Below are 24744 nucleotides of genomic sequence, written 5' to 3' on the forward strand. Positions count from 1 at the left end.
GATAGAACATGACCTCAAGTCTGCGGGAAAATGCTTTCTAAATTCACATTTGGCAGCCAAAAGACATGGATACCGAAAATTTTTACAATACTCTCAGGTAGTTTCGAACAATTTTAACCGCTTACCATCCCCCAAAGTCGGCGGTACAAGTCCACCCAAGAAATTCCCCAGTTACCCAAGTTGGATGAAATTGAATATGAAAGCCCATTACTTGCAAGATGGAGATGCATTAGACTCCAACAATTTTAGCCTAACTCATTTGGAATTTCACCACTTAACTTATTGAAAGAAAAGTTAACAACTTGCAAACTTGTAATTGGCTCAAAAATTGCAGGACTGCTTCCATTCAATTGATTCCTCTAACTTGAAGTACAGAACATGTATAATTGAGGTTAGGAACACTTTTCACTGTTGTTTTTGTTGTTTTTAATACATTGATTCCTCTTTCAAAGCTAAAATTGCTGCCAATCAAACAACAAACCAAAAAATCCCCAATTAAATAAAATTTCAAGCATAAATAAAAGGAGAATTAAATCCATAGAGTTTCTAAAGGGATAAACGTATAATATCCACCAATAGTAGTAGGGAAAATTTTTTCATTCATGATTCATACATTCACTCACATAACTATAAACTAATTAGTATTTTCTAGCACATATATAAGTTTTTTTTATTTCTACCTCTTGTGTAATAGACACATAATCTAACTTGATAACAATAATTTTTTATAAATAAACCAATACCTTTCTTGATTCTAAATAATTTAATATTCCACAAAAATGAACAACCCGTGGCTTTGTTTACTTTTCATCTACCATGTAATGCCAATGAGAGGATATCATTTACCCATATCTCGGGCTATGAATTCCACTGTTGTGAATGAGACTACATACTACAGAAGTCGTATACCCAATGCACCAGCTTTCGGTTCCTTATCTATTTGAATTCAGTCTTTTACTTAAATCAAAGTATACGAGTCACGCATACATAGTCCGTCATCCACTCAGGATTAAGGTATGTCACACATTGAACGTCACAAGTGAATAAATCCATAAACGAATTCAGGATCTATTGTTCTTGGATCCAGTCCGATATACTATGAGTCTAGCTAGCCACATCTATGTCTTTATCTTTTGGGAGTCATCCATTTCAATAACGAAGACAAGGCATCTCCCTAATTGGACTTGATAGACGACATATTAGTCTTTCAATCGATTTGCTCATTTTCGATTAGACGAATGACATGTTTAGGTTCGATCACACAAGCATTAAACAATATAGAAAAACCTTCAGCACACGAGATATAGTTGAGGCAATAAACGGTTCCCATGCCAAAGGCCCTAAGATGGAGAAAAGTGTGCATAACTCAATCCGTTTACCACCATAGAATAAGTCACTGTTTGAACACAATGCATAACTAGATCAACCCAAACGAAGCATCATATTCTCTACGAAAGACTTTACACGATCCTAAGCCTTACTTATATCGAGTTTCGGCCGAACTTCCCACCTTACTGGAATGTTGATTACAGAGAGAATGTATCAATTCAAAACCCACCAAGACATTATCAGAAATTAAACGCCCAGGCACAAGCGCACTTTGACCATCATCGATACAAGAACCAAGCACACCTTTAAATCTATTAACCAAAACCTTGGCTATAGTCTTATATAACTCAAAGCAAAGACTAATAGGGTGAAATTGCCCATATCTCGAGGCTTCGTAAACTTCAAAAGTAGGACAATGTTAGTGTGATTAAAACTAGCAAGATTTTGACATCTATTTAGTATAGATAGACAAAACTGAATAATATCCCCACCAATTACTTTCCAGCAGATGTGCAAAAACAAGCCAGCAAACCATTTGGCCTTAGTGCTTTTGCAGGATGCATGTCACGCTAACCCTCCACAATCTTCGAATGTGTGAAATCTTGAAGAAGACTGGCATTAGCCTCAGCCGAGATGCACCATTGCACTCCATCCAACTGTGAGAAGTGAACAAATGAACAAAATAGTTGACAACTACTTAGGCAACCTCTACATCACTCTCCACCCACATACCAATACGATTCTCAATATCGAGAACCCTATTAACTTGGCGTTGTTGAAAAGCAAATTTGTTAAAGAAAGCAAAATTATGACCTCCTAACTTCAATCAATTGACCCTTGCTTGTTGCTCTCAATAAATCTCATCCCGCGAAACTTCTATACTTAAGTATAGTTGCAATTCATCTAGGTTGCATAACACATCAACACACACTAGTCGAGAGCGAAAATGCTCAATAGTCGCTTGAAGGCACTTGTTCAAACAAGATCTCCTCTATCGTAAAGATCGACCGCAAGTGTAACACCCCTTACCCGGCCTGTTCATCGGACCCGAGTAGTAAGATGCTACAACAAAATCCAACAATCAACAAATACTAAACAAAATCTCAATTATTTATCATTAAATCACGTATAATCAGACATATTACAAAATTTGAATTCTACAAGGACCTAATTGTAAAATTTTAAAGTTTAACAGTCAATATTGAAAATTCATAGTTGGTATCGATACTGAATCGATACTGAATCGATGCTTTATAGAAAATCGATACCAAAGTATAATTCTATTTTCTTTGCAAAACAAGGGTATCAATATTTATTTTATGATATCGATATTTTATGAAAAATATTAGTACTCAAATAAAATCGATACCATTTTGGCATCTTGTTTGTTTTAAATCTGTTCATATAATTAAGTATTGATACCAAATATAAAAATATCGGTACTTGAGTTCAAAAATGGTAAAAATCTCTCTTAAATGGTCCACTTATGCATATAACTTACCTAAACTTACCTAGACATAAATAAGGGCATGCAAAACATCATCTAAGGCATACCTATTCATGTACAACTTAAATCACTTAAATACATACTATTTCACCCAACAATTCAAAAACATCAAAATCCAAGCCAAATACATCCTTAGAATCAACCACCCTAAATATTTAACCATTATACCATTATGGTACCTTTACATCATTAGCTAAACATTCAATTTCATTTATAAAACATATACAAAGCATTATCAACCATTGCAAGATCAAACCATTATTCTCACAACTATGTGTTAACCAACAACTCATCCAACATATTAACTCCTCAACTAATTAACCAATATGTATATAACCATACTACTTTAGCAAGACATTTTCAATATAACCATTCCTATCAATCACCTTCAAGCAATCATCAATCATCAAGCCAAGCATGAAATCAACTCATTCAAGACCACATTAGGCAATTACCAAAGAACACATCTTCCAATCTATTAACAATTTGATCATTTTCAAAATACCTTACTTATTCACATAGCTATAAGGATAACAAGATTCAACTAGCCATCAACTATAAAACTAACACTTAAAACTCAAGACTCTCTAGGTACATGCCATCATCAAAATAAGAACTTCATCAATGTTTGAGTTTGGGATTGTTGGTGGATGCTGAGTCACGTACGAACTAAATAAACCTAACCCACACACGAGCAAACGATAATGTACGCTGAGTATAACTCAACGGTATTTCTATATTCAATATTAAATTATAATATAAATTATGTAATGCATGACTTAACAACAAGATCTAATGCAAACTAATGTTGAAAAGCTACATGTCATAATGCACCATTTAATATTACAATTTGATTTACTATAATAATTCTATCTAACATAATTGTAACATATATGCATTTCTCCTTATAACAATCAAAATAATTTTATCACTTCAATATTATATACACATTTCGGACTTAACTCCGGTATCCTCTATTCAATTTCATTTATAATAAATGTCCCAATTCGTATCATTATTTCATCCATCATACTTATATACATATACACAATTATATTTATATATATCACATCTCAAAACATATTCAATTTCATATTTATATTATTATACGATATTTCCAAAACTATTCACTTTTATCCTCATCACAATAATAAATTTGAATCAAATCAATTCAACTCCTTTTATCATTTATAACTTACCTTATGATCTTCCCATGCAATAAATTCATAAATGCATCAACTGAAGTTGTTCAAGTTATAGAAACATAAACCGTAAACTCTGAGCTATTCGTCAACGACCTTGTCTTTTCCCTTCTTTTTTCGAGGAATCTGGGTCGACGTTAGCTACGAAATAAAATAAACAACATATTTCATCAATATACATACAATTTCACATTCAATTACTAATTAATGCAACTTTTACATTTTAATCAATTTAGTCCCTAAAATCGAAACTAACATAACTTTCACATTTAATCCCGAATTTTTATATCAATTTCACTCTAAGCTAAATTTAACTTCCTATTTCTCATTTCTACCCCTAAATTTCAAAATTTTTGTAATTTGGTCCCTATTGCTCAAAATCAACTATTAACTTCACAATTTAGTTATTTTTCACTTTTAACCTAAAAATATATCAAATTAGTCCCTAAAACTTTAACTAACCAACAATGATAACATCTTCAATCTTAAGCAAAGATCAGAAAAATAAAATATGGGTTAGCTAGTTTGAGATACTAAAATTTCAAAAACATAAAAATTAGAAGAAAATGACTAAATTGTATAACTAATTTTAAGCTTGAAAAATCAAGCCCTATGCCATTAGTTTCTTATTCTCCTTCTCTAATGGTACGACCAAAGAAAGAAATGAAGAAAATTTCATTTCTCTTTCTTTTCACTTTACATATTTTATACTTTTAAATTTTAAATTTTAACTTATGTTTTAATAATTTATTTTTATAACATTTTCCATATAAAATTTCCTATTGCCGTCCACTTCCATTTAACTAACGGTTTTATTACATAATAAGTCCCTTAACTATGCTTTACTTTACGATTGAATTATAATTTAACTTTTGACTCTTGCGCGATTTAGTCCTTATACTTAAAATTTAATGCTAATTCGATAAATTTTTTTAACCGAAATTTGATTTGCCTGTAATATAACTCCGTAAATATTTAATAAAAATATTTATGAGTCCGATTTATGGAAACAAGGTCTCGATACCTCAATTTCCAAAACCACTGACTTTAGAACCGATACACTTGTGCATTGTCTAACTTTCCAAATAATTAAAATTATTAGACCAAACATCAATATAATATTATAATACCTATGTAAATATTAATAAATAATATTCACTAATTCTATCATAAAAAAACAACATTTCAAAACCACTGTTTTCGACTCCACTGACTTTTGAGTTGTTACAGTAAAGGTGCAAAACCTCCCCATCTGCTCAAGTTTATAGGGCACTGATAAATTACCAGCATTCCAAGTATCCCGAATTAAAGCTTCACATTCTTGTTCCAACATCCAAATGACCTCAAACTTAAACTGGCGATCTCTCATCGCCACACCCTTATTGGACGTTAACCAGTATTCAACAAAATAGCTCAGTGCCGAATGGACAATGTGCTGAACTTTATAATGGGGATAGTCATCTAACCAACATGTAGTGCCGTAGGCGCACCACAATAACCAACTTCAATCCCACACGTAAAGCCACACAACCGCCGAACTATTTCCATGTCTTTGTAATGTAGTTTCGTTTCAATCAAGAATACTACATGGGAAGCTGGCTGCCTCACAATGTGTGAACGTTTAAAGTAAAAATCGTGCAAAAATATATAGAGAGAGTAAGTGTGGTATTTATAAGCGAGCATATCAAATTGTAATATAGTTTAGTGTTACAACATAATATTAGTAAGTATTCCGATGATTGTACCTAAGGGAGGTTGAATTAAAAATAAATATATTATCTGCACTAGTAAGTCTAAATAGTAATCACTAAAAATCATATTACGATAATTAATATTAAATATTAAGGTTGTAAAATAAAAACTAAACTACAAAAAAAAGTTAACAAATGAAAATTTCTCAATTAACAGGCAGAAGATTAACTCGCTTCAGTGGTTGCAATTAATTTCAAAATTTGGGTTTTATTAGGTAATTAGTTATTAACTAACCATTATTACCTTTCGGCCTCTACTAATTAACTAATCGACTAGTACACACTTATCTCTCGACCTCACTTTCCTGACCAGGATAAATCCATAATTTACTTGGTAAATTTATCTCTCGACCTTGTTTATACTAGATTACTTCCTAGGGTCGTCAATCTTAGGGTTTAAACACACATGTATTTATGCCAAATAACTCTATGGAAAAACTATAACTCTTTCTTAATTTACTCCTACATCTGCTCATTAATCTCCCTAAAGATCTAGCCACTCATGAACACAATTTCCATATTCTATAAATTTAATTCAACATGCACAAACACACAAATAAATTAAAACGAGAGAATGATAGAAATTGCTCCACTTGATAAGCTGAATGCATTTGGATCCACGAAATCCTTTAACAGCTAACAAGAGATTGTCGTTGACAAACAAGAAGTGTAAGAAAAATAGAAAAATACTTAAAAACAAAGTTTTGGGCTCAAATCAAATCTAAGTAAAAGAGCAAGAAAATAAATTATTTTGAAAATAAAATAAAATAAAATAAAACCTAATTTAAAATCTAATTAAAACTAAATCTACTCCTAAAATCTAATTTGTGGCCTCCAAAATTGTGACCTTCTAATTAACCGTAAACCTCCTATTTATAGGCAAAAGTAGCTACTTAATTAGATCAAATACAGGCCTTAATTACACTAAATATTGATTGTGCAGGTGAAAACACCCTCACTTTAGTTTTACCCTTTGTCAGCCTGTGTCGCGACACAACCTAGTGCATGTCGCGACACACACTTCGATTGTGAGATCTAGAGCTTGTCTTCCTGTGTTATGACTTGGCAGTCGTTTTTTTTTTTATGTTTTTGGGCCTAAAAAGAGGTGTTTTGCACGCTTAATTAAATCGTTAAAATTACTTTAAGTCCGGTATTGACCAAATAAGTTAACTAACCTGAAATATTGCCTAAAAATATTTATTTTACAATAATTTAAATTTAAGCTGAGAAAAATATGAAAATTCAGTAAAAAGAGGGTTTTTTACAAAAATAATATAAAAAAATTAAAAATTACCAAAATGTTATAAATTTTTTTATTTACCAAAATATATATAATTATTTTTATTTACCAAAATATATAAAAAAAAAAAAATCTCGGGTGATTTGACAACTCCTCAGGACAAGGAACACTTGTTGGCGGCACCAAACAAGGAACCTGTTGGCGGCACCAAACAAGGGTTCCCTGTTGGCACCAAACAAGGGTTCCTGTTGGCGGCACCACTGTGTTATAAACACGAACACCGCCCAAATTGAAACAAGAAAAATCGGAAGAAAAGAAAAGAAAGAAGAAGTCATGGAAAAAAGAGAAAAAGAGAAAGAGAAGAGAAAAGAAGTTATTTTTAAAAAATAATTGATTATTTTGTTGTTATTGTTTTTATAATTTGTATTTTTTTTGTTTTAGTTTAGTTATTAAGATTAAAATCAATAAAACTCAAATTAATAGTTTTAGTTAGGGTTTTATTATCAAAATATTACAAAAAAATACAAACGTGTTAATGTACAAACATGTGCCATGGGATCTGCATCATGCTGGGCCATGGTTATTGTTCAATTTCTTTTTACCAATATAATTATTTTAAAGTTGCATTATATTAAAGCTTAATTTAAGGTTATATGCCTCTATTTTCGATATAATATTAATAATTCCAAACGCCATATACTATTTTATAACTTAATTTGGATACAATGTAATCATAACCATTTGTATAGTTTTTTATCATTACACATAAAAATTTTACAATATTAGGTCAATTACGACCCGATCCGGACGACTGTCTAACATGAAAGTTTCGGTTAGGGCATTTATTCCGACTATGACCACTTAACCTGCATATTCCACAACGCTTTCCGTCAGACTTCTCCCTGATGTCTATTTCATTATGGATTCTGCTTGACTGCGGACGATCTCTCGGATTCCTCCGCAGCCCTCTGTCTGGGAGAAGCTCGAAAGTCATCAAAGGTACCTCCCACGTTGATAGGTCAGGCAAGACGGGGAACTCATTTTCCCAGACACGCAATGTGCGCTCCAGATTGTACACATCATCGACATATTGTTCAACATTGACGTTAACTTTAGCACACGCTGCCACGACATGCGCACAGGGATAATGAAGTGTTTCGAATCTTCTGCACTCGTACCGTCGGTTCCGGAGATCAACTCCGTAGGACCTAGTTGGTATACCAGGTCGACGACTGATGCTCTCAATAACTCGAAATGTTTCCAGTCGTCGTGAATATATTTCTACATTCATTGACCTCGCCAACCGACGGTTTGCGACCATTGTATCCCTGACATGTTCGACAAACACGTGTCCCGCCTCAATCTGGTCGACTTGCTGCTGACCCATTCTTGGTATCAAAGTAGCTAGCTTGTAGAAAGTAGCAGAAAATACAGATGCAATCGGAAGATGACGTGTTTTTAACAAAACAGCGTTGATCCCCTCGACTAAGTTTGTGGTCATTTGGCCATAACGAAAGCCCTCGTCAAAAATTTGAACCCATTGCCACGGCTCCATTGTGCTCAACCATTGTCGGAAAGATGTGTTTGTCTGCCCCTCCATGTCACTCTCAAGTCGAATCATTTTTTGCCGGAACATATGTGGCTCTAACTCGTACGCTGCATACGTATTAAGAAAAATAAGTTCTAGTAAGTCCATAACATGAAACATTACAACTTATATTGAAAATATAAGGTTATCATTTACCCATTGCCACGACTTGTCTCTTCCAGTCTGCATTCTTGTAATCTTTGTGTAAGTTAGCCGCAATGTGACGGATGCAGTAAACGGATCACCACGGCACACCGGAACGCCTGATTGCTGCAATTAAACCCTTTCCTCTATCGGAGATGATGCAAATGTTATCGTTGCTAATAACATACCTCCGCAGGTTTGTGAGGAAGAATTCCCAAGACTCCATGTTCTCTTTATCTACGATAACAAATGCTATCGGGAGCACGTTTCTGTTGCCATCTTGAGCAACTGCAAGAAGTAGGATATGTGTATATTTTCCATACAGCCAGGTCCCATCTACCTGCACAAGTGGCTTGCAGTGGGGAAATGCCCGCACACATGGATCGAACGTCCAGAATATCCGATGGAAAATCCTTTTTGCCGGCTGTAACTGGTCATCCGGGCCGTAATATGGCCTTGTCTGCAACTCAATCACAGTCTCCGGTACATACTCCCGCATAGCAGCTATCCAACCTTGAAGCTCGTTATACGATGAATCGTAATCTCCATACAGTTGCTCCATCGCCATCTATTTAGCAATCCATGCCTTCTGATATGAGACTCGATACTGGAATCGTGCTTGCATTTCGCAATCGAGCATCAAACTTTAATGGTCGGCATGTCCTTCACCATTGGCATGATACACGTACAGATTGTTTTTGAATCAAGTTTTCCATGATCTTTTGTCATACGTGTTGATGTGCATGTATGAGGACCAACAAATTTTCGTATCTCCCACATCTGAGAACTTTTAATGAATGCGATTCAGACTCGCCAATTGCGACCTTCCACGCCTTCCAACACTCCCCAACATATATTGTCTGAGTAGACACCGTGACTTTATAATCAATCGATATATTCATGTTGCATCGTTTAATGGCATATACGCACTCTTCTTTACAAATGAATCTCCGCCTATGAATAACTCCTCATCATCAGATGTTACGGCCAGCCTGTGACAATGAACTATTTCAGGGTACTCTGGGAACTCAGCTACATACGCTGCGTCGGGTCTATGAGCGACATGTGTGGCCCAGATTATTGTGTATCAAAATATGTCGATCGCTCCCCGATCGAAGAAGCGTTAATGTCTTCATCGTCGATATCATCAGGTACATCGTCCACATCGGGATCACCGTCACTATCGACCTCTTCATCCCAACGATCGCCACCACCTTCTTCTTCGCAACCACATTCTTCTTCACCACCAACCATATCAACATCGGGTGTAATATTCAGGTCGATACCGATCCCACCCATAGTTGATTCATTATCAACGTATGATATTGGAGCCACCATCCGCGGTTCTTCAGCCCCGTCTTCTTCATCAGATGCATTTTGCTCCATACCGACTAACTCAAAGAAATAAGTGAATCGGTGCATTCTTGTCACTCCCTGTTCCCACAGAGAGATCGACCATTGTCTCAACGTCTTCGTTGTCGCAAGTTCCATTTTGACGAATTTGACCGGATTTGTCGAAACGGAAACTTGTAGAAAATTTTACTATCCTTCTCCCACAACGCCTTAAAATTTTTGCATTAATCATTGCCTTCATTTCATCAAACGAGACATTTCTATTAAATCTCATTGCTATTTGTTGTCGACATTCAAATACACATCCAACACTTGTTGTCAAGATGACTCATCGAAATAAACGCATACAAAAAACTTAGCATCCATCTTCAATATTTAATCATCAAAAATAAACAAAATCTCGTAAAACATCTCGCACGGATAATAAATAACTTAAATAAAAACAATTAATGTTTCAATATTCAATTTTGTACATGAAAGCCATTTAACCACTAATCCTAATAACTAACACAATAATAATATTAATAATTTTATATACAAAATAATACTAACTAAAATTATTAATAACTAACTATAAAAATAATACTAATTTTTACTAACAATAATACTAAGTAACATCTTAATAATAATAATAATAATAATAATAATAATAATAATAATAATAATAATAATAATAATAATAATAATAATACTATAAATTTTTATTTTTTGTAATATTTTGATAATAAAACCTAACTAAAACTATTAATTTGAGTTTTATTGATTTTAATCTTAATAACTAAACTAAAACAAAAAAATACAAATTATACAAAACAATAACAATAACATAATCAATTATTTTTAAAAAATACCTGATTTTCTCTTCTCTTTCTCTCTTTTCTCTTTTTTCCGAACCACCTCTTCTTTCTTTTCTTTTCTTCCGATTTTTCTTGTTTCAATGGACAGAGTTCGTGTTTATAACACGAGTGGTGCATGCCAACAGGAACCCTTGTTTGGTGCCGCCAATGTGTTCCTTGTTTGGTGCCGCCAATGAGTGTTCCTTGTCCTGTGGAGTTGTCAAATCAGTCCAGCTTTTTTTCTTTTTTTTTTGTTTTTTGTTTTTTTATATATTTTGGTAAATAAAAAATTATATATATTTTGGTAAATAAAAAATTTATAACATTTTGGTAATTTTAATTTTTATATTATTTTGTAAAAAACCCGTAAAAAGAATACAAAAATGGTTTAAAAACCAAGTTGATTAAGGGAAGATATTAAGTAACGAAATACAATGTTAGCAGTTTTCAAGACTAGACAGTCATATTATCTTATCTGATATACATAGTAATAAATAATTAAAGCTGAGACACAGAAAAAAGGCAAAGCCTGAGTGGCCGTGGCCATGGCCATGGATAAATATGAGGCGGTCTTCATCTCCACTCCTTCCATCGGCAACCTGGTTCCTACCGTCGAATTCGCCCACCACCTAACTCGTCATGACCCTCGCTTCTCCGCTACCCTTCTCATAATCACGGTGCCCGAGAGAACCATCGTCAACCTTTACACTCAATCACTTGCCACTGCTATCTCTCACTCTCACTCTCATGTCAATTTCATCCATCTCCCTACCATTCAACCTCCCACTCCTGATCAGTACCAATCTTCTTTGGGTTACACATCCCTCCTCATAGACAAGCACAAGCCCCACGCCAAGCACGCCATCTCCACCCTCATGTCAACTACTTCTGTTGCTGCTCTCTTTGTTGACATGTTTACTACTTCCATGATTGATGTTGCCCAAGACCTTGGCATTCCTTGCTATCTCTTCTTTGCTTCTCCAGCCAGCTTTTTGGGGTTTATGCTTCATTTGCCAGCGCTAGACACACAACTAGCTGTCGACTTTGTTGACTCCGACTCCCAGTCTGGGTTTATCGTTCCCAAAGACTCTGCAGTGGAGTTGATCGTCCCCACTTTTTCTAAACCTTTGCCCCCAAGCATGTTGCCCTCCCATGTGCTAAAGAGAAACAAGGATGGTTATTTCTGTTTCTTAGAGAACGCACGCAGGTACACAGAGACAATAGGTATCGTAGTAAACACGTTTCTTGAACTGGAGCCCCATGCCATTGAGTCGCTATCCATCAGTGGGTTACCTCCAGTTTACCCAGTGGGTCCGATTCTGGATCATGCTGGAGCGTCCCGATGGCATCCGGATGGAGCTCAGCAACAGGATTCCATCATGGAATGGCTTGATCAACAGCCTCCCTCTTCAGTGGTATTCCTCTGCTTCGGGAGCATGGGGAGTCTAGAAGGACCCCAATTGAGAGAGATCGCAATTGGGTTGGAGAGTTCTGGGTATCGATTTTTATGGTCCATCCGCGAGCCACCCAAAGGCAAATTAGATCTCCCAGGTGAGTACACCAATGTAGAGGCTGCTTTGCCGGCGGGGTTTCTGGATCGGACGGCTGGATTGGGGATTGTGTGTGGGTGGGTTCAGCAAGTGAGAGTATTGAGCCACCAAGCAATTGGAGGGTTTGTATCACACTGTGGGTGGAACTCCATATTGGAAAGTGTATGGCACGGGGTTCCTATTGCAACATGGCCAGTGTATGCGGAGCAACAAATGAATGCATTTGAGTTGGTGAAAGAGCTGGGATTGGGTGTGGAGATAAGGTTGGATTACAGGGAGGGTAGTGATTTGGTAGTGGCTGAGGAGTTAGAAAGAGGGTTGAGGCGTTTGATGGACGGAGAAGATGAAGTGAAGGCCAAGGTAAGGGAAATGGAGGCCAAGAGTAGGATGGCACTGATGGAAAACGGTTCCTCCTATAAATCCTTAACATCCCTAATTCAGGAAATTAGCTGTAGAATACAAGGTTCTGAGGTGAAATACTGAACCGTTTGGAAAGACAGAACTAGCTACAAATGTATTGTGGTCACTTTCTCACAATGGTTATATTTATTGAAATGCTTTATTTGTAGATGCAGCCATTTAACCATCCACAACTTCTGGTTCATGCACTGCCATGTTTTGATATTTTTGGCATTAGATTTAACAATGCTAGGCAGTGGTATAGCACTTTTGTTGACCTACAGATGCTAACATATATGATCGTAGCTCAAGTACAAAGTTCTTGGAAGCTTCCATCGCCACCGGCTTTAACAATAAGTTCAGTATACTTGTTATCTATCATGTCACAAATTTTGCTCACTAGTCGAGTTATAGATGTAGGATTTTGCATCATGTAAGATGTTATACTCTATAAGCATGCAACTGTGAGGATGTGAAAGAAAATGTTAGGATTCTCATCATCTGAAAATTACCATGCAAATATATATATATATATATATATATATATTTATCAATTAATGAACCCAACAGTCGGCTGGTGTTAAAGCTGCTACTACATGTCACCAATAAAATGCTGAAGGCGTGGAGATCATGATACTTTGAATTCAATTAAATTGGAAAAAGAAAAAAAGTTTAAGGCCCCTCAGATAAATAAGCCCTTCATTCAGAGGGCCAAAAAGAAAACCAAAACTTATTTATCTTTGTAGTTATCTACGGGATGACGTTGAAGGTGTTGAAATTGAACTTGATAGATAAGAGCCAGGCCAGCGATGAAGATAGTGATCAATCATGTTGTCTTTTATATAGCAAACATAAAACAAAAGAAGCATAAATTAAAGGTTAAAATATACCATAGGTCCCTGTACTTTTCATAAATTTGGAACTTAGTTCATGTACTTTTATTTCTAACTCTACTTCTTAAATTTCAAAACTCAGGTGTACTTGTTAACCTTGGTAATTTTTTTATTTTGGTAAATTTGTTAGTGTGATGTTTTGAAATAAAATAAAATACTTACTTGGTAGCTATGTAATTAAAAAATGATATTGTAATAAGCTCTGAATTCAATATAAAAATATTAATAGTGATATCGGTTGAACATAAAGTTTAAAAGTTGAAAAGTAGAAAAATTAAAATTTTAAAAATAAACTTGATGAAGAGTAAATTTTACTCTAAATTAAATGGCTTTAGTGCTTGAATCTCACGCTCTCCAATAGCTTAACAATTGTAGCAAATATCAACTTGCAACCATTTCTCGTGGAACTGTGGGCATGCTTGACTTTGAAGTTTGAATATTCTGGGCTTATGGAACGAATATCTATTTAGAGGTCACCTTCCTACTCCCTCACCATGCTTTATATATATATAAATTCTGTACCTTCTAATATCTTTAATCTTGGACTTTAATTTTTTTTACATAATTTGATTTTTACATTTTAATAATATTATAAATTAGTTGAAAGAATTAATATTGTTGACTTTCAATTAAGATGTTACGCGATTATATATAATTTAAAAGTAAAATTTTAAATATAAAAAAAAAAGTAGGGATCAAAATTTTGAAAATGAAATGTATGAAGTGTAGAGACCTAGGGTCATGGTTGTTTGAACTGGACCAGACTGGCTGCTCAAACAAGGAAACGGTCGGCGTATTGGTTTAAAGAGAGACATCAAACTGGTTGACTCACGAATTGGTATAAGACAATTGAACTAGACTAAAACATTAATTAAACCGATTTTCTATTTCTATAAATTTTCATTGATTTATTTAATCAAATCGTATGAATCAGTGGCTTAATCAGTTCGATCGTTGTCCGATTCTAAAAACCTTACTTAGAGTATATTTTAATCTTTGAATTTTTACCCTATAAATTGACACAAACAAATAATCAGACTATCACAAAGCGTGAGTGACCCATACTAATAGAGAATAATTATTGGGTAAGAATAGGATAAAAATTTATAATTATTACTTGGTAAATTTTATTTTGGTAAAATAAAATTGTCTTATGAAATAGATTAGAATCATTTTAGAATTAAAAAAATGATTAGAAGTTTGGAATGATGTAAATGTTTCAAATAGTAAGAAATGTTTTATTAATAATTTTTCAAAATAACTAATTTAAATAATTGCTATACAATGTTTTTTTAATATTTTTGTTAATCTTATTAAATTTTATGTAATGCAAAATTTTAAAATATTTATTTATTACTTAATTCGAGATATAAATAACACAAATTGGAATATAAATCATGAAACATGATCTAATAATAATAATACATATTTATACTTTTGGATGTTAGGAGTAAATTGAGCATCAAAATGAGTAAAATATATTTATTAAATTAAGTTATGTTATTATGAAAATACTTTTGCCTTTTATATGACTCATATTTGAATTTAAGACACCATAATTTTTAAACATTTAAATTTATTTCTACTAAAACTTTATTTCATTTTATATAAACTTTTAATAAATATATGTATAACATAATTCCGAATGCTATAATTTTTATTTATTTTCAAGTAAAAATAAAATATGATGAATTAGAATGCAAAGTATATATTTTTTAAAATTTTTATTCATGTTAACATATAAACACATATTTTAAATAAATATGAATACTCAATAATTTTATAATAAACTATTTGGTTAAAGCTCGTCAGACGTTTGGTACGGATTTGGACCATGTTTTCCTTAAAAAAAATTAAAAATCGTTACAGAGATTAGGTGTGTTTAAATGGTTAGCCGAAACAAACTTATATTAACCAAACTTTTTAATCCTTTAACCGTTAACTAAACTAAAATGTTTTCAAAAAAATTAACCAAACCAAAATATTTCGATTAATTTGGTCGGTCAACCGAATTAACCGAAATTTATATGTTTTTGTTTTTCTGGTTAAACAAGTATGAAACATATAAAAATATAAATTAATAATATTCATTAAACTGAATTGATTGAATTAAAACTACATATAATTTATATTATTAATTATTAAGTTTGATTAATTCGGTTAATTACTCGATTTCGAACCGAATTAATCTATAACCGAACTTTCAAAAAATTATTAACCGATCTCCGACCAAATTAGATTGGTTAACCGACCAATTAACCGAATTAGATCAGTTGAGTCTATTAATTCAGTTTTAACCAAAATTTGAACACCGAATCAAACAGCGGGCCCCTGGAATCTTGATGCGAACCGGTTACAAATGACTAGAAACAGGAATAGGATTTAATGCAGAGCAGGCAGACTAGGCCAGGCAAGGCAAGTCAACGACGTGAATCAAACGACACAGCATGCTCTTATCTTACCGTTGATGCTGTATGGAAAGAGGACGAAACACTCCAAAACATCAGTAACTAGTATGGCAAGTTGTGGTGACAATGTCACCGTTTCAAGGATCCATTGGTCTATAATTGAGTTACAAATTCATACTAAAGACAAAATCACTACACCGTATTATCACTAGTCTACCCTTGATATTGGTGAAAGCTGTGAGAAAAAAGAAAACCAAGCAATGAGTTACATTGGGAAAGAAGATGAGGTTCAACAACGACCTTACTGGAGATGGAGCAAAGTTGATTTCTTGCCTGAAGAATCATTCCAAAATTGGAACACCTACCTATCTGCACTCTCACAAATATATTCCCGATTCAATGACCGCCTTCTAAGCCGCTCGGATGATGCAAACGAGATAACACAACTTCGTAAACAAAGTGAAAATGACATGAAACGTTGCCTCACTTGGTGGGATCTTACCTGGTTTGGATTTGGGTCGGTTATTGGAGCAGGCATCTTCGTGCTCACTGGCCAAGAAGCTCATCATCATGCTGGACCTGCCATTGTCTTGTCCTATGTTGCCTCAGGTATTTCAGCAATGCTTTCTGTATTCTGCTATACTGAGTTTGCAGTAGAGATCCCTGTGGCAGGTGGGTCATTTGCTTATTTAAGAATTGAATTAGGAGATTTTGTGGCCTTCATCACTGCTGGAAATATACTTCTTGAAAGCATTGTTGGAGGTGCAGCTGTTGCCAGAGCATGGACTTCTTACTTCGCCACTCTCTTAAACCGTCAGCCCGACTCACTTCGTATCCCTAAGGGAAATTATCTCTTGGACCCGATTGCAGTTGCAGTTTTGGCAATTGCTGCAACCATTGCAATGATTAGCACAAAGAAAACTTCTCAATTGAATTGGATAGCCACTGCACTGAACACTTTAGTGATCTTGTTCGTGCTAATTGCTGGGTTTGCTCATGCCAACACATCAAATTTGACACCCTTTTTACCCCATGGAGCCAAAGGGATCTTCCAAGCAGCGGCTATTGTTTACTTTGCTTATGGTGGATTCGATAGCATTGCTACCATGGCTGAAGAAACAAAAAACCCTTCAAGAGACATACCATTAGGATTACTTGGATCAATGTCAATCATCACTGTCGTATATTGCTTGATGGCATTGTCCCTAAGCATGATGCAGAAATACACAGAGATAGACCCAAACGCCGCCTATTCTACGGCATTTCAGAGTGTTGGAATGAAATGGGCCAAGTATCTTGTAGCGCTTGGTGCTCTTAAGGGGATGACCACTGTCCTTCTGGTAGGAGCCCTTGGGCAGGCACGATATACTACTCATATTGCACGAGCACACATGATCCCACCATGGTTCGCGCTTGTCCACCCAAAGACTGGAACACCAATAAACGCGACGCTTTTGATGACCATTTCAAGTGGTCTCATTGCATTTTTCTCAAGCTTGGATGTCTTAGCAAGCTTGCTATCTGTGAGCACTCTATTCATATTCATGATGATGGCTGTAGCACTACTTGTGAGGAGATACTATGTGAGGGAAGTCACACCAGGAATAAACCAGCTGAAGCTTGTAATATTCCTGCTGGTTATCATTGCTTCCTCAATGGGAACTTCAGCCTACTGGGGACTAAGGCCTAATGGATGGGTGGGATACGTTGTAACAATTCCCCTTTGGTTCCTGGGGACTATGGGGGTATCAATATTTCTGCCACAGCAGAGGACGCCAAAAGTTTGGGGGGTCCCACTGGTTCCATGGCTTCCATCTTTGTCAGTTGCAATAAATATCTTCCTCATGGGGTCTTTGGGACCTCCAGCTTTTATAAGGTTCGGAATCTGTACGGTGGCAATGCTGGTTTACTACATTCTCGTTGGTGTCCATGCAACTTATGATATGGCCCATCAACAACAAAAACTAGATTCCCTCAAGGTTAAGAATGAAGATGAAGATAAAGAGGAGAAAGCTTAGGCCTTGCCTTATTTTCCTCTTCTTGTTTGTATTCCTTCCACCATCTCTATCTATATGGTCTCGTCCTTAAGCAGGATTCTTCATAATCTGTATAAAAGCCCTGTGTTTTACGTTTCAGATCAAATAAAATATACTTACTAGAATCCCTAAAAGGATCTACTTGTATGCATGATGCACTTAATTAAGAGAAGAATATTATGTAATAGATATTTATTAAAAGTCTATAATAAAATTTTTAATTGAAAAGGTAAGTTAATATTTTAAATTTATTTTATTTCATATATATAAAATAAATAAAAATACCCTCATAATAATTTAACTTATTTTATATATATAAAAATATTTTAATAATTTTTAATAGAGCTCGTTTTCGGTTTTCGGTTAACTCGTGATATCAATTTAATTAGAAACTTAAAATAAATATAGATAGAAACGTCAACTGGCCTTATACCAGATCCAATTGGGCCTGGTACTCCAAGATACTATATAACCAGCCAAATTCAATCCTGCTTGTGGATAACAACACAACGGCAATAACGAGCAAATGTCCTCCCCTTTCCTGTATTCTCCTCCTCCAACTTCAATCCCTTCCCTTCAAACCCACCAATCCATCCCCACAACAACCCACTCACTCACTCGGCAATCATGGACCCAATCTCTCAGAGCCAATACCCAGTCCAACCAATTCCACCAAGCCATTTTAACCTATGTCAACATGACTTCCTCCGGTATCCTACCTGATCACTTCGCTTTCCCCGCTATCCTCAAGGCCGTTGCCGCTCTTCAACACTTGCCCTTGGCAAACCAGATTCATGCTCACGTTCTCAAATATGGCTATGGAACCTCCTTCGTCCCCGTGGCCAATTCTCTGCTCAATGTCTACGGTAAATGTGGGGACATTTCCGATGTCTACAAGGTGTTTGAAAGAATTCCCCAATCCCACAGAGATACCGTTTCTTGGAACTCCTTCATTTCTGCCTTGTGTCGGTTTGAGGACTGGGAGACCGCTTTAGAGGCCTTTAGGTTAATGCTGCTGGATGATGTCGAGCCTAGTTCATTTACGTTGGTGAGCATTGCACATGCTTGTTCGAATTTGCCCAGGCATCATGGCTTACGTCTAGGAAAGCAGCTTCATGGATACAGCCTGAGAATGGGAGATATCAAGACGTTTACTAATAACGCATTGATGGCCATGTACTCCAAGCTAGGACATCTCAACGACGCCAAGGTGGTATTTGAGTTGTTTGAGGAGCGCGATTTAGTATCATGGAACACCATGTTGAGCTCCTTGTCCCAAAATGATATGTTTTTAGAAGCATTACTCTTATTACACCGCATGGTTCTTCAAGGTCTCAAACCTGATGGTGTCACAATTGCAAGCGTGCTTCCTGCTTGCTCACACTTGGAGCTCTTAGAAGTTGGGAAACAGCTTCATGCGTATGCATTGAGACATGATATTCTGATTGACAATTCTTTTGTTGCTAGCGCTTTGGTTGATATGTATTGCAATTGCAGAAAGGTTCACAGTGGTCGCCGAGTTTTTGATTATGCCACAGAGAAAAAAACTGCTCTTTGGAATGCTATGATCACTGGGTATGCGCAAAATGAATTTGATGAGGAAGCCTTGATGCTTTTCATTGAAATGGAAGCAGCTGCTGGGCTCTGTCCCAATGCCACTACAATGGCCAGCATTGTGCCTGCATGCGTGCGCAGTGAAGCATTTGTTCACAAACTAGGGATTCATGGATACGTACTGAAGAGAGGTTTGGGGACAGACCACTATGTGCAAAATGCACTTATGGATTTGTATTCTAGAATGGGGAACATACAAATTGCCAAAACCATATTTGACAACATGGACGTTAGAGATATTGTGTCTTGGAATACAATGATAACTGGTTATGTTATTTGCGGGCAACATAATAATGCACTTCTTCTGCTACATGAAATGCAAAGAGTTGATCAAGAGAAGAATGAAAGTTCTTATGAGCATGAGAAAAGAATCCCCCTTAAACCTAATTCTATAACTCTCATGACAGTCCTTCCAGGTTGTGCCACACTGGCTGCGTTGGCAAAGGGAAAAGAGATCCATGCATATGCCATAAGAAACATGTTAGCATCAGATGTTGGGGTTGGGAGTGCATTGGTAGATATGTATGCAAAATGTGGCTGCCTGAACACATCCAGAAAAGTGTTTGACACCATTCCCTGTCGAAATTTAATTACCTGGAATGTAATTATTATGGCTTATGGCATGCATGGCAAGGGAGCAGAAGCCTTGGAGTTATTCAACTGTATGGTCAAGGAAGTCAAGCCTAATAAAGTTACTTTTATTGCTATATTTGCCGCATGCAGTCACTCGGGGATGGTAAGAGAAGGCCAAAACTTGTTTTATCGTATGAAGGATGAGTATGGGGTCGAACCTACAGCAGATCATTATGCTTGCATTGTCGATTTGCTTGGTCGAGCAGGTCAAGTTGAGGAAGCATATCAATTGATCAATGACATGCCCTTGGAATTGGATAAGACAGGTGCTTGGAGTAGTTTGCTTGGTTCTTGCAGGATCCACCAAAAAGTTGAAATCGGTGAAATTGCAGCTAGGAATCTCTTCCACCTAGAACCTGATGTGGCAAGCCACTATGTTTTACTATCCAACATATACTCATCAGCTCAACTATGGGACAAGGCAACAGATATTCGGAAGAGGATGAAAGAAATGGGGGTAAAAAAAGAACCAGGGTGTAGCTGGATTGAGTTCGATGATGAGGTTCATAAGTTTATAGCTGGGGATGCATCACACCCACAAAGCGGGCAACTATATGGATTCCTTGAAATACTGTCAGAAAAGATGAGAAAGGAAGGGTATGTGCCTGATACTTCTTGTGTTCTACATAATGTTGATGAGGAGGAGAAAGAAACTTTGCTTTGTGGGCATAGTGAGAAACTAGCAATAGTCTTTGGCATTCTCAACAGCCCTCCTGGTACCACAATTAGAGTTGCAAAGAACCTTAGAGTTTGTAATGATTGCCATGAGGCTACTAAATACATCTCAAGGATAACAGATAGGGAAATAATCCTAAGAGATGTGAGGAGGTTTCATCAGTTCAGGGATGGAAGGTGTTCCTGTGGAGATTATTGGTGAAAATGTTCCCTGAATCACTTTGCTCTCAAGAGTAATATTCCTCTGAGACTGTACACTATCTAAAAAAATACTTTTCCACAATATTTTCTGCATTCTAAGGCTCTCAGCTCATGTTTCTAATATGGAAAAAATGGTTCAATGAAAAAGCTATGAGCTTTCATTTATGGAATAAGAAGTACTAAGAACTCTCTCAACTGTCAACCTTAAACAAACTGTCAGTGCCTTTTAATTAAGATCCACATCAGAGTATCTACTTATAGTAAGCTCACAATCAAACCAAATACCTCTCATTTAAGAAATTCCTTTCGCTAGCCCAATTGGTACTTGTGTTACAAAAACAACTCTCTTAAATGAGAGATAATTTGTTTGCACCAAGAGAGGTGAACTATGGGTGAGAAATCCTTAAAAGGCCAGTGAATACCCAAAAGAGAATACTTTGATATAAGCCTACGTAGGGGCAATGACAAAATCCTGGTACATAAATACCTTAAGCTCTAACAATCATTTCTCACCTCTATATTACAAACTTTAATCTCAACAAAAATATAATTACACCAGTGATTAAAGGTTTGCTGAATACCAACCATAAAACTCCTAAATCTCTATAGGTTAAGAATCTAATTTATTACTCCTTGTCAAAAACCTCAAAACAACAATAATTGTTCTCTACAAGTGTATAATCTCCTGACAATTCTAAATGCTCGTTCTTTTGACCCTGAATAGATACAATCGAGATCATAGCTAAAGATTATCGGAACTCAATAAGCAAAACTCATAAAAATTTCACAAAATTTTAAATATAACTTCAGTTTATTAAGATCTTCAAAAGATGAAAACCATATAACAAACTTAACCTTAACCTACTCACATCAAGAATCCATCGCTTGCAATTTATCATTACTCTTTTATCAATTTCACCTCAATTTCTACTCATAACAAAATTCAAAGCCAAACAAAATAATTATCGGAGTAAGAATCCTAAGAAACATAGAATCACTAAACCTGGCTTGGATACCACTCTTTTGTCAAGCCTCATTAATCGAGGTGACAGATACACATGAGATGAATCCCACAACAAGCATAACATTAAATCAAAAACAACTCAAAAGTCTCCAAGATTTATGTTTACAAAGCCTCAAATATGCACAAGTTCAATATTATTATATCTTGATCTAAGAGAACAAGTATCTCTAAAATAGACTAAAACTAATATCAAATTAATCATGTTCAAAGTCTTACAAGACTAATGCAGATGCTAAACTTTGTATACAAGGACTCTCGTCAAAACTAAACTTGAAAAATTCACATATCCAAATCTGAAAAGTAAGAAAATTACTATAAAAAAATTTAAGTATGAATGCTCAACAAGTAACCAACATCTTCTCTCCTCTTAATTGGATTAGGCATGCTACAAAGAATTCAGAGCAAAATGATCAAATTATAATGATTCAAAAAAAAAAAAAAAAAAGGGTCCTTATCTTTAGGATACATTGACATGATATTTTCTACATCTCATAAGATTTCCCAAGTACTGATCATTCTCTTTAATGCCCAACGCCCGGATAACTTCTCTTCTCTATGAACAATTTCTGGTGCTATTTTTCAACTCACTCTGCACTTAAGAATTAAAACCTAATTGCATATGTAAGAATCGCATACCTGGTACTAGCTAGTTCGACCAATTTCCAATATGGTGATCCAAAAAATCCAACACCTTGTTGAGATCCCCAGCACAAGGCAAAAGTCCATCCAATGCCTTTGCCTCCCTAACCCTAGCCTCTCTCAGTAAACTCCTAACTACCTTTCTTCTGAGACCTTCCCCTGGCAAAAGACGGACCCTCAGCATATCCCTCAAAACCATCAAGCCCTCAAGAACCAAGCCTCTGGCGCACAACCCACCAACCAAAATCCCATAGGCAGACTTGTCAACCATACAAGTACAAGGAGAGCCAGGCCTGAGCATCCATTTGTATACTTTGAGAGCATCCTTAGGCCTGTCCTTTTTGAGATAAGAGGCAATGAGCATGGTTGAGATGGGCGTTAGATATGGGTGAGGTGGGTGCTTGCGGGAGAGGCGGGTGAGGAGTGACATGGGTAGTTTCAGGTCAGGCTGGAGAGTGAGGGAGTGAATGAGAATGGAAAGAGAGAGGGACTTGGGATCGGGGGGAGGGTTAGGGAGAGTGAGAGCGGTGGTAGTTAGCTGGATTGCAGTTGGGAGGTGGTTAAAGAGGCAGAGACGTGGGAGGAGGAGGTTGATTTTGCTGATTTCTTCCGAGGTAAGTGTGGGAGAACTTTGGGGTTTTGATTTGAGATAAGTGTTAGTTAGATTTGGCACAGATGAAAAGGAAGATGATGACAATATGAGGTGGTGAGAATGCGATGATTGGGGTTGGGGTTTTGAAGGTGTAGTTGAGACATGGAAGAGTAACTCAAACTTCTTCCACTTCAGAGTCTTTTTCATATTTCTCACTGCCATGCGATCAAAGCATCCCTTCTTAGTTTATTTGGGACTGGGTTTTCCCTTCATTTGTGATTTCTTGTTTTCAGCCGCTCCATTTCCCCCTCTCCTCTTCCCCTTTCTCTTCGTTACTCTGTTCTCTGTTACAGCCGTAAAGGTGTATCGGTAACACTCAATAGTCATGGACTCATTACTGGGCCGAGTTTGAATTTATAGCTCAACAATTAACTTGGCCATTCAAATCCAACAATATTACCTGGTGCACAAAATTTTTTGCCTAGATGAAAATATTTATTGGGTAAACTATATAGTTGGTTACTTAACTTTCGAAATTTTTTTATTTTGGGCACTAAAAATGAAAAATTGCAAATTGAGCACTACTGTCAATTACTTTTTCATTTTAATCACTTAACTTTTATAAATTTTCATTTTGATCACTAATTTTTTTCCTTTTCTAGAATTACTTTTAGTTTTTTTTCCCAGTAAATAGGAAAAACCTTTTATAGGTATTTCCTGAGTTTTTATAAAGTAAAAAAATTTGAAATTTTACAATCAAAAACATTTAAAAAAATATTTATCTTTTAAAATTAATTTTAGTTTTTCTAGTAAAAGAAAAAATATTCTAGTAAAAAGAAAAAATATGGATTTTACAAGGAATTATTTGAGTTTTTATAAGGAAAGCCTAATTTATCTTCTTAATTTTCTTTTTTCTTTTTAAAATTAATTTTAGTTTTTTTCCTAGTAAAGAAAACCTAGGGTTTTATAGAAAATTATTTGGGTTTTACAAGAAAATAATTTTATCTTTTAATTCCTTTATTTATGGTCCTTTTAGAATTAATTTTAGTTTTTTAAAAAGAAAAACCTTAGTTTCCTCAAGGAAAAATCAAGTTTTTCAAGAAAAACTTAAGTTATTTTTTATAGAGAAA

The 24744-nt window shown here is 35.5% G+C and overlaps 4 protein-coding genes across 4 annotated transcripts; 3 read left to right on the forward strand and 1 right to left on the reverse strand.

Moving 5' to 3' along the window:
- Positions 1-7816: 7816 nt before the first annotated feature.
- On the reverse strand, positions 7817-9356 carry LOC128035436 (uncharacterized). The gene is made up of 2 exons (XM_052625176.1): positions 8774-9356; positions 7817-8685 (listed from the first exon to the last, which is right to left on the reverse strand). Exons 1-2 carry the CDS (start codon positions 8775-8777, stop codon positions 7817-7819), a joined length of 873 nt encoding a protein of 290 aa, XP_052481136.1. The 5' UTR covers positions 8778-9356.
- Positions 9357-11395: 2039 nt separating this feature from the next.
- LOC105763086 (UDP-glycosyltransferase 43) lies at positions 11396-13068 on the forward strand. Its single transcript, XM_052624745.1, has one exon. It carries the CDS (start codon positions 11496-11498, stop codon positions 12981-12983), a length of 1488 nt encoding a protein of 495 aa, XP_052480705.1. The 5' UTR covers positions 11396-11495; the 3' UTR covers positions 12984-13068.
- Positions 13069-16306: 3238 nt separating this feature from the next.
- Positions 16307-18370, forward strand: LOC105763088 (cationic amino acid transporter 5). The gene has a single exon (XM_012581165.2). It carries the CDS (start codon positions 16461-16463, stop codon positions 18216-18218), a length of 1758 nt encoding a protein of 585 aa, XP_012436619.1. The 5' UTR covers positions 16307-16460; the 3' UTR covers positions 18219-18370.
- A 374-nt stretch (positions 18371-18744) lies between these two features.
- On the forward strand, positions 18745-21572 carry LOC105763089 (pentatricopeptide repeat-containing protein At3g57430, chloroplastic). The gene has a single exon (XM_012581166.2). The coding sequence runs from the start codon at positions 18763-18765 to the stop codon at positions 21358-21360; it is 2598 nt and encodes an 865-aa protein (XP_012436620.1). The 5' UTR covers positions 18745-18762; the 3' UTR covers positions 21361-21572.
- Positions 21573-24744: the final 3172 nt, after the last annotated feature.

This window comes from Gossypium raimondii, chromosome 12 (assembly GCF_025698545.1).
Source record: "Gossypium raimondii isolate GPD5lz chromosome 12, ASM2569854v1, whole genome shotgun sequence".
Classification (NCBI taxonomy): Eukaryota; Viridiplantae; Streptophyta; class Magnoliopsida; order Malvales; family Malvaceae; genus Gossypium; species Gossypium raimondii.

Excerpts from the sequence above, each read along its gene's own strand:
- LOC105763086 (XM_052624745.1), top strand. The coding sequence starts at position 11,496 with ATGGCCATGGATAAATATGAGGCGGTCTTCATCTCCACTCCTTCCATC.
- LOC105763089 (XM_012581166.2), top strand. The coding sequence starts at position 18,763 with ATGTCCTCCCCTTTCCTGTATTCTCCTCCTCCAACTTCAATCCCTTCC.
- LOC105763088 (XM_012581165.2), top strand. The coding sequence starts at position 16,461 with ATGAGTTACATTGGGAAAGAAGATGAGGTTCAACAACGACCTTACTGG.